Consider the following 11,019-nt stretch of genomic DNA (forward strand, 5'->3'; position numbering starts at 1 on the left):
AACCAGAGACAAAAGAGCATGAGAGCTTGTATTTGCATATTTGTGTACTCTAACTCCAGAAACTGTATAATTAGCAGACAGAAAGCAAGGCCAGAGGATGATGTTTGTCCACATTTCACAGCTGGCTTTCTTCACTTGTCTATTTAAAGAAATAATACGCCTGCAGTGATGTGAAGGACAAACTATTTTTTCTACTAGTCTTTCCTAGACTTAACCCTGTTACATATGTATGTCACACGTATCCTTCTTTTACCACTCATCTTTTCCTCATCCATTCTAATAACATGTTCCAGGCTGAAGAGAATGTCATTAATTCTGTCACAAGCAAATATCTCCAGCAGAGCAGGCATTACTCCTCAAATGTGCCCTCATCTATCTGAGGCAAAATCTTGTGGTCACAACTGTATGGCAGATTTGCAACTGCTTTTAATGAATTTATGTTTTACTCCCAGAGATCTTTGTGGTGTTCAGTTTATGGATGCAAAAGAGAGAGCTGCATCACCACATGAGAGCTGGAATCACAGAGGGATAGGGCAAACACTGGATTTTGAAAAAAAAATGGCTTATATTGAGGAAAATCTCATCTACAACTGGAAACAATGAAACTGCTTTTATAAACAGAGTGGACTTCTAACTGTTAAAAAAAAATGCCTAAAAAGCTTTAAAAGAACTGAAAAGCTTTTTATCCTGTTTTCAAAACCAGGTTTGGGGTTTTCTTTTTTTAACTCGGGCTCTCAAAAACTCTGCACTTCAACTGGTGATTGAACAAGAGCATCGAAATGGTAGATCACAAGGCTGAAAAAGAAAGAAATAAATACTCATCAGCTGAGCCCTGTGATGAAGTTTTATGCTCTCCTTACTGTAGGCCTCAGTATAATTGTATTAAAGCAAGCTGTACTGGTTGCACAGGTAGCCATGTAGCACCTCAGCATATTTTAATTTCAAGTTAACTGAATGATTCCACGTGTCAGTTTGAATTTCTTTTTCAAGTTCAGTGAAAGGTGGACAACAATATCCAAGAAGATTGATTTTTCCCATGGTAAAGTTCAATTCAGACCTTAGCGTGCATCAAGTCCTTAACAATGTGACACGTCCTCCACAAGGCTGTGCCTGGCAGCCCCTGCTTTGTAAACAAAACCAGATTATGGAAAGCTTTTCTGTTGTCCCAGAATTCATCTCTGTGATGCTGAATTCCGATGCTGTCATGAAAAGACAGAGAATAGCAAGGAAATCTTCTGGCCAAGCCAACAGAAAACCACTTCTGAGAGCTGGCTTCTCCCTCTGAATGCCCGTGTGCTGCTGGGCAGGTGACGGTCCCTGCTCTTCAGATGTGCTGATGGCCAGTGACATGTTCACCGAGCGGCTGCCTGTCTGCAACTTCAACGCTCAGTCTGGAGAAGCATAATGTACTTGCAGCTTGCAGCCACTGCAGTTGTGCTTTGAATATAAATACTCAATTTTATACTGTTATAATATTTCGATACAAAAATGCAAGTATGTGCTAAAGCTGCTGAAAGACTTAAGGTTCTAAGCTTATCCAGTGCAGCACATGTTAGTGTTAGCATAGAGAGTATGAGGACTGTTTCTCCATTAGCAAAATTAGGGTGATGGTACCTGGAGCTGTGAAGATTTACTTGTTGTCTTTTATGCAGCATTCACATTAGACAATAAGGATGCCACAGGAAATACTACGGATACATTAGTCATGCAGTAGTTGGTTCTGTGCAAACATTGGTGGTGCGATAATTCTGACTATACTCACAGGATAAGGGTGTAGAGAAACTCAGGGCAACCTTTGCCCGTAGCAAGATCTATTGTGCCCATGGAGATTCTGTAAACAGCACAGTGTGTGATCAAACAGCAATGAAATTTTAGCCTTGCAATGCAAGTCTACAAAGAGACTCACCATGAACAGTCTTGAGTATGGATTTTCCTAAAGCCTGAAAATGCCACCATATGAACATAACATAACATAACATAACATAACATAACATGCCATCAAAGAGGTGTCAGTGGGGACCAACACAGTTTGCTATGGACAGACAGACATCAGGAAAGTTTGAACAACAACAATAGGTTGCACTCCTCGTGACCTGTCCTTAACACAGAAATCATCTTTCCAACATCTGCACTTACAGTGTAACCCTCTGAAGGAGTCAGCGCTCAACATACCTTTCAGAAAGGGAAGGATGGAAAGGTAAGTCCTCTATCTTTGTTCATTAAGTGCTTCAAGTTGATTTGTTGAAACATTTTCTACTGCTTGGTTTCACGGAGTACGGGGCTTCATTTGATCAAATGATGGCATTGTTCAAGGAGAATCAGCTCTGTTAACCATCCTGTCAAACACATCATAAAAATAAGAGGCAAGTAGTTTTCAATCCTGACTCCCCTCCTGCAGAAGCTCACCTGCAAAGCTGGATGAAAACCAAGCAGAAGCTAAAGCTGGTGAACAACAGCCAAATATTTTCTGTTTTGGTTTGGGGTTTTTTTTGGATGTTGGATCATGTGTTTTTTTAATTATAGCAAAGTTCTGTTTTCTCTTGTCAGTACTTAACAGCAAGGAAAGGAGAAAGGCAGGGTAAATGGAACAAAAATTCTGCTTCTAAGCCTCACGGATGCGCTTCCCACATTTCAAATTGTATAATTACTTTGTTTATCCAACATCTGGTCATGGTCTAATGCCACTATCTCATCTAGAGAAAATGAAGGCTAACACAAGACACAATAATTTGTTTGGGAGCTTCCCCAGTGCATTGCATTTTATTATGTGGGAGAGATCACAAGTATGGAGAAAACTATGGACCTCTTATCTTGATCAGAAGATCACAATCATGGTGAGTAATATCCATGTTCCTCGTAATCAAGAAACCCTTGCAAAGCTTAGGGCTGGGCCAGCCACTAGACTCACTAACCCCTCTCTATACCAAAAAAGAAAGAGAATAAGGCAGAAAGACTTACGTATTGAAAAAGAAAACTAAAACAGCTTTAATTAAACAATAATAATACTAATAAGGCAATAATGAAAATTATTAACTATATACAAATGGATATGGAATCCAGCTCCCATCCCCAATAGCAATCCCCACTGATGCTGCAGAGCAGGCAGCACCAGGGAAGCCCCAGGCTCAGCAGCAGAAGGGAAACAGAAAAAGGAGCTGGATTCAGGAATTCAGGATCGAGATCAAAGGGCACAAGAGCAGAGGAGTCCTCCTCAGATGCTGGCCACTGAAGAAAAAGAGAGCTCAACCCTTGTCATTCCTCAGATTTATACTAAATATGACATTGGAATGGAATGGAATGGAGTCCATCCCTCCCCAGAGGGGTGACTTTTTACTTCCTTGTGACCCTTTGACTTCCCAGCACCCCCAGCGTGGCACACAAGATCAAGCAGTGGCTTTGGTTACCATAAGAGCGAACCTAAGCAAAAGCCGTTCTGCATACCAATCCCTGGTAGTAACCGTAAACGTCAGGCACTGTCGCTTCTAGCAGCAGACACTGCCTGCAGAAACATGCTGTTAGCTTCAGAGAGTGCAGTCTCTAATGAGACACTGAGCTGAAAACTAAAGGCCCTGAACAGAACTAGTTCTGTTTAGCTCAAACCAGCACACCCTGCAGATACTGTGTTTTACCAAAATGTCCGAGAAATCTATTAAGAACATGGTATTGTAGCATTCGAATGTCATTTTTAACCAGTCTCATCCTGGTGGCAAATGTGCATGTAATGAACTCCAGCGGACCCTGCTGAAAATAGTTCCTTTACACCCACCTCTGGCTAAGCTAGTGGCAGCAATGCAGGCACAACCCTCTCTCAAAGAGACCTTTGCTGCCCTCTACCTGGTTCCTCAGAGGATGCACTGCTGACACACTCAAACTGCATCATTTTGCGCTGTAGAACTCGCAGCTGCTCGGTGCTGGATTAGCCAGCACTCTTCCTAGCAGCTGTTGATGTTCTTAAGCAGGTTGAAGGCTGCAAACAGACGGTTTCCCTCTCTAGGACTAGAAATGTGAACAGCAGACTCCTGCAGAGATGTGTCCTTTTCTGCCATGGCTCAGGCCAGCGCCACAATCGTGTCGGGGACCAGCGAGCCTGAAATCCTGTGCATCTCTGCCTGCAGGCCCCAGAATTCAATAGCAGTCTTAAAACTTGAGACGCCCTTCAAAAATCCAGCAATGGTTTGTGTTTCTGTACGACGTTGCTTACTGTCCTTGAGAGCTGAAGCTACCGATACCCTCTGTATTGGTGCAGGGTGGTGGCTGTGATATTTGTCCTTGCCAAAAAGTACTCAAAAGAAGGGAAGCTGGCTGCCTTATGTAACAAACTAGAGTCACCTATAGCTTACAGTTGTCAATCCAAGATGAATTTATAAGGCAGAGCCTGTACTCGTGTGACTGCAACATTGGAATAGACATTTTTATAGTAGTCAAAAAAAAGTTATTGCAGAAAGAATGTCATACAAAACAGTCCAAAGGTTTCATTTTCTCTGCAACACTCCTTAGAATGCATTCCTTGTAGAACATCATCGTCTCATTAGCTGACCCCAGAATAAACTTGTATTATTATCCTGTTACCTACCTCATCTGCTGTGTCTTGTAAACTACTCAGAAAAAGGGCTGCAATTTTATTATTGTTATTCCCTTAACAATAGTTTCTCACACTGCAGGACAGCAAATAAATAGTTTCTAGAGTGTTGGCTAAAAATACCATAGGCTGAGATTTCCTCACAGATATTAGGACACATTCATGACTTGGCACTAAGAAAAAAGATATGCCAAACTCAGCTAAAATGCTATTTCAAATTAATCCTGCTCACTGGGATTTTTTTAGACTGACGGTTTCAATAGATAACTACAGTTTCAAATAATGTCTCAAATTTCTTAATGAAATCTTTCTATTTTTCCCACTAAATCTTTTATTCTAGAAAGTCTGAAGATAAATTTTTAGCTCAGAGCATTCAGTGCTCTGTCTTTCAGAGGCATTCTGAGTCCCTGCAAAACTAAAATGTATTTTCCTGCTGCAACTTGCTCCTCTGTGGGGACCATAATTGTCAAGAAAAAAAACCCTGAGAAACTCCCCAGAGGAAACTGTCATCCAGGAAGAAAGGAAGGAGGGAAGAAAGAGAGATGTAGTAACAGGGTCATCCTCAGCTTTCCAAGTATCTGACATTAAAACCGCTAAGGACAATTGTCCATGTTATGACAGCCTGCATTACCTTTCACAAAGGTAATAAATCCAAAGAAAATGGTCCTGCCTTTAAGTTTCTGTGGACCATGACAAGTTTGGGAATATCCATTTCTCACCTTGCTGCTGGCATCAGTTTGGGATAAGATAGCATCAGGAAACTAGACCTTACTCAGGCTTGGTGTTTATACTAGCTATCAAGATCTGTGATTAAATATTGAGTAGTACTAGTTGCAGGACAGATCCCATTCAATCTTTCCAGTCTTATGTGCTACCACTCATATCTATTTCCTGAGTTTTCCATGAAGTCTGGCAAAGCTTCGAATACCCCACATTTCCTTAGAGTCTCTGAGATTGTGTCAAAGCCACATTAAGGAGCAGTAAATTACATAAATGGCTTCTCTCCTGAAAACACACCTCTAGCTATATCATCAGACAAAACTAAACAACTTTGACATTTGGTGAGTACCAACTCTTCCTGTTTTCCTCCCAGTGCTTACAATTTGATTATTATTCCAGGATATTCTGAGAAATGCAATCAAGCTGACTGATTTTTAACACTGCGATTTCTCTTACTTTCTGAAAACAAGTAAATGTTTGACCTTTTTCCATCCTCCATGGGTTCATAGATAATTGCTAATAGATCTAAGGTTGATACTGTTCCTGAAGTGCCCTGGGAAGAATGAGCCCAGTCGTTTTTAAAACATCACTTTTATCTAGTTATTTTCTAGCCCCTTTCTAACCCCTCCTTCCTAATCTTGACAGAAATCTTCCATGATCATCAGTGGTGTTAAATATACTGGCCTCTGGGTAACCATTGTCATTTTCATTGACAAACAAAGCCAGAAAAGGGCATTAAATGGTCCATCTCTTTAAGAGACTTCCTGGTTTACTGCAGTATTAAGAAATCAGCACTTCCCTTGGTCCTCATTATACTACTGAAATACAGATTTTTTTAATTTTTTATTACTTATATTTGTTTGCGGTATAAACTTTAAGGATATACAGAGCAAATACGACAGGTAATACATGTAGAAGTTCTAGATGTTGAATTTTGCATCTCATTGTAGTAGTCACTGGCAAACTCTTCAAGAAATGAGATGGAGCAGACTTTAGGATGTGCTTCTGACACAGTGCAGACACTGGAATGTGTTTAAGGCTCAAGAAAAAAGGCAAGAATTGTGTTCCTTACTATCATGGGAATTTGTATTAAATGTATATTCTCCCTGTTAAAGGGGAATACTTCTCATGGCTGGGAAAGGTCCACGATTTTCCAGCAGATGCAGTGCAAGTGCAGAGCAGAAACATCTTCGCTCACTTCAGCATCAGGAAGAAGGTCACTGCAGAAAGGCAAAATCCTGCCAGGGCTAATTGCTCCACTGAAAGCCAGGGCAGGTGGCTGGGTTCTCCTGTTTCTGCTCCCTGAGCAAGGTCCTTTACAGACAGTTTAAAAGTCTTGATGCCAAATGTATGTCCAAACATCCAAATAGGGCTGTGCAACCACTCTGCCTTCTCCTCAACAGGACACAGCAGTTGAATTTAATTTTTGTTCCAGTGTGCCGTCTCCTCCCACCAAGGCAGTGAATTTTATGATTCCTCCTGTTCCATTGCAGCCACACCTTCCCACACTCCAAATCACGACATTTAGGATCATATTTTGTAGCTGATACAGAAGGAAGCTGACACTGGTCCACTGTAAATTCAGAAAGAAAACAGCTAGAAGAGAAATAATTTGACCTCCTAAAGGTTTGCTCAGTCTTCACGTTTCTTTGCTGGTTTATCTGTCTAGCTGACACAGGAAAAATTCTCACGAATTCTAAGGCTCTCTTCCTGAAACTGCTTTGTTTTTCCCAATTTCCTCCTTTCCTTAGAATTCTTCTTTTTTATTAACATCAGGTTAAAAAAAAACAAAACAAGACTGCTAGGCAAAGGTGTGTTTTAAATGATCTCTGCACTAAGAAGTAATCTATTTTTCTTAACTTTTTAACTCTGAGTAAATGTTTTCTTCTCTGCTGAGCAGAGATCGGTGAAGGTGAAAATGTGGGGCCTCAGGCCAAGTACTACCAGCTTTGCAGGCTAAAAGCAACTAACCTCAGCCATCCCAGAGAAAGCCAAAAAGATGACGATGTGGGAGCAGCAGAGCTGTGTAACTGGTAACGGCACAGCTCAGCATCCTGACGGAGGAGGCACCATGCAGTCAAGGCTGAAGGAGTTGGCATGGAGCGTGGGAGTGGCAGCCGGGCTCCTCGCAAAGCTGCTCTCAGCTGTGTTGGCCTATGGCAACATGAGCCAGGATTTAAAAGGCTTCTAAGCTCAAAAAGATCAGGCTTTATTAGAACACGAGCTGAAGTGAATCATATTTAAAATAGGCCAGGCAAGAACAGAAATGCCAAGGCTCTGAAGAGCATATCCCTCCATCTCCCCGCTGTGAGGCTCCCGCTGATGTCCTGCTGCCACACGTCGTGCGCCGGGCTGTCCTCTCTCGGGCATCTGTGCTCAACGGATTAAAAATCACCCGGGAGCCATTCCTGTCACAAATAGACATTAGCACGACCAAATGTGAATAACCTACCCGCATACCCTGGATCGTTTTCCCTGAAGGGTCCTGCGTGTCTCCTCTTGAGCATTCAGACAAGGGGTACTTACACCCGCTGCTTCAGGTTGTGTCATTCCCAGGGGTTCAGGCCACTCACCCCACTTCAGCCGTGTTGGGCCTCCCTGGGCAAGCTTTCCTCTCTGGCTGTCCGTGAGCTTCCTTTTCGGAAGGGCACCCTGGGGGCCGTGTGGCCATCGACAGTGACAGCATCACACAGCAACGGTGTTAATTCGCATGACGCTCCTGATGTTTCCAGCTTCATTTTTAAGAAGCAATGACAGCTCCAACGTCCCCAAATCACAGCGGTTTCTGCTTCGCCTTATCTATCCATGCACACGTGCAAATCCACAGAGACTTTGATATCAGTTTTTAACAGGGCGTACAATTTTGTGTCAAATAAAATGTCAGGATGTGATCTTCTATATTTCACTAGTGCTGTTCTGCCATTGTCTGGACTGTGCTTTACTAACAAAGGTTAGACCAGATGATCCTTCAGGTCACTCTCAGCCTGGATTCTATGATTCTACGATTTAATTTATTAACAGCTAAATTTCAAGTTGATGCTGTGTTCCATTGGCTATTGAATTAGCAATAATGAGACAGGTCTAAATGTGTGAATTTGCTAAATCCATGGTAAACTGCCTAAACTAATCTCAATCATACAGCCGCTGACATTTAGAGATAACTGATATAACAGGTGATTGTCTGTTTAGCTGTCCTATCCTCACTCACAAAAGCAGGAATATTAATGAAGTTCACGTATACTTTACCCACAACCCAGAGGAATAAACAGTTGCTCTGTTAGAGAGGACTTTGCAAAAATGACCTTGGCAGAATTTTAAAATATTAAAATTATCTCCCCTAAAAGGAATCTTCTTTCTGTATCTTCAGTCTTCACCAAGTTTCAGTCTGCACCTTTTCTCTGCTGAACTCAAACCAATTATCCTCTAGTAGATTTAAAGGCGCTGTAAACATATTCTGCTGCATCAAATCCAAAACTTCTCAGTGAATTGTAAGTAATCCATAAATAAAACCAGTTGCTAATTTTACCTTCATAGCTTTTATTAGTGACCATCAACAAAATGTTGACTGAAATGTTATGAGCGATGACATTAGTAAAAAGAGGCAGAATTTTCCAGCTATGTTTTTCCAAACTCAATGGCTTTTGAAAACAGGATAACTTGGAGATAATGAACTAATTTTAGAAGTCTGCCAGTCAATTTTGTCATTTGCTCACCAGTGCGCCAGATTATAATATGCCAGGTCAGACAATAACTGCAGGATACCTTTGTGGCTGACAATGATGGTGTGTCCCAGATCAAAAGAACTTTTTTAAAAAAAAAAAAAAAGATCACCTTCAAGAGCAGGTAACAAGGTCTGAACAAAATTCATAAAAGCAAGTAAAATTGCTTAACAGATGGTCTGTGACATGCTGCACGAGCCCACTCTAGCGTGGAATGGCACAAACCCTGTATGGGTGGGGCTGCAGTGTACCCCCCAAAATGGGCTTTGTGTTGATCTTCGTCACCCCCTCAGGGAGCCGGAAGGTGAATGCCCGCAGCAGGTTGGCAAAGAAAATAAAGAGCTCGGTCCTTGCTAGATGCTCCCCCAAACACACGCGATGCCCTGCAGAAGGAGGAGGGGAAGGACAGTGAGTAAATTACCCTGACCTCAAGAGCGATGGTATTCATCCTCACACAGAGCAAAGGTATTTTTGCTGAGCCCAGAATTCTGTTAGGACTTAATGCAATCAGTGACACAAAACTTAATGTAATTCTTCCTTTAAAGAATCCTATCTGCAGCTATAGATAACTGTGCAGCCCTCCTGCTCTGAGTTTCACTTCAATTACCTCCAAAAACTCATCTTCATTTCACTGACAACTTTAAAAGAATTCGTTCAATCATGTAAATGAAGAATAAGGACTTGTTCTTGCTGGGAGATGACGTGCCCCAGTTTTGCATGCATACAGCATCAGCACAGCTGCTTGCAAGTACTTTCCAAATGTATGTCTGCTGTTGAAATGTATGCCCCAAATCAATAACCATAATCATTAGCAGCAAATTTCCTTCCAAAAATAGAGTTAGATGTACATATTTGTCAGGACATCTCTGATTTTCCATATTATTATTTGTTCAGTAGAATAAATGTTTGCAGTTGGATTGGAAAACATTACTGAAAATAATCGTGTTGATTTTATCACTGTTTTCCAGAAAGAGGTTTAAAATAAATGACCAATTGTTTTTTAGTAGATATCTTAATTCTGCAGTCATGATCCAAACCATTAATGCTTGTGCCGTCCATCCATTTACCTATTGAGAATGGTAAAAAAGCTTCTTGGATCACAAAGTTTCCATCCTTATCCAAGAAGTGACCAGGGTTGAACTGTCGGGGTGTTTCCCACTGCTCCGGGTCATACAAAGACGAAGCAATATTTGGAAGAACTATGGTGCCCTGAAAGGAGAAGAACACTAACTCAGCTCTGGCTGTCCATCCTGCCCAGGCAGTCAGGACCCGCTGGGCGAGACCAGTCTTAGTTTACTTTCAGAGTTCACTGTGTTATGCTGGTAGGTTCCTTTTCCTGGTGGGAACTATGAAGAACATGAAGTCTTTTTGCTTCAGAATGTCTGACAGCAGAAGTGGCCATCTCAATAGAAACTAACAATTTTATTTGTACTAAACCCATTTTCACTGCTAACATTAGAAGTTTCTGTGATTTAGCCTCTTCTGCTAACATTAGAAGTTTCTGTGATTTAACCTCTTTGATGAAAGCCAGTTGCAAACCTACATGCTTTCCCCTGGGCCTCCCACAGGCAAAACCAATCAGTCAGTAATTTTTCCAGTGCCTTACCAGCACAAATCAATCACAGTGTCCTTCAGTATCAATTTCTAAGGTTTTGTCTTCACTGGTTTGTAGAAACACCTGCAAACATCCCCTCTTCCATCTGGGGGCATCTTATACTGCCAGTGACCCTCAGCCTAGCAGAGGTTTTCTTCTCCTTGTTCCCATTCCGGCTATGACCCTCACCCCCACGGCCGTTGAGAAGATGACCTTGGCACAAATAGATTTTAATCCACACCTTGCTCCACTGATGCAGGAAAGGTCTGTAGCAACTGAGAAACTGTGTCTGTACCTTTTTGAGGGGAAAGCCGAGCAAGGTAGTGCTCCTCACACACACTCTGGGCATGCCAACTGAGATAATATTGCTGAAACGCTGAATCTCGTGAACCACAGCATTCGTGTAG

General features: G+C 41.8%; 1 protein-coding gene across 1 annotated transcript in view; it reads right to left on the reverse strand.

The window, feature by feature from the left end:
* Positions 1–9,222: 9,222 nt before the first annotated feature.
* The window catches only part of LOC104281371 (cytochrome P450 2J2-like), a 15,778-nt gene continuing 13,981 nt past the window's right edge, over positions 9,223–11,019 (reverse strand). Inside the window, exons 7-9 of the mRNA XM_009879344.1 lie at positions 10,908–11,019; positions 10,086–10,227; positions 9,223–9,401 (exon numbers count right to left, since the gene is read on the reverse strand). The exon at positions 10,908–11,019 is cut by the window's right edge and continues 97 nt beyond it. Of these exons, the coding sequence (XP_009877646.1) occupies positions 9,223–9,401; positions 10,086–10,227; positions 10,908–11,019 (433 nt within the window). The remainder of the gene's footprint in view (positions 9,402–10,085; positions 10,228–10,907) is intronic.

The sequence above is a fragment of the Apaloderma vittatum genome, unplaced genomic scaffold (assembly GCF_000703405.1).
Source record: "Apaloderma vittatum isolate BGI_N311 unplaced genomic scaffold, ASM70340v1 scaffold11182, whole genome shotgun sequence".
NCBI classification, from domain to species: domain Eukaryota; kingdom Metazoa; phylum Chordata; class Aves; order Trogoniformes; family Trogonidae; genus Apaloderma; species Apaloderma vittatum.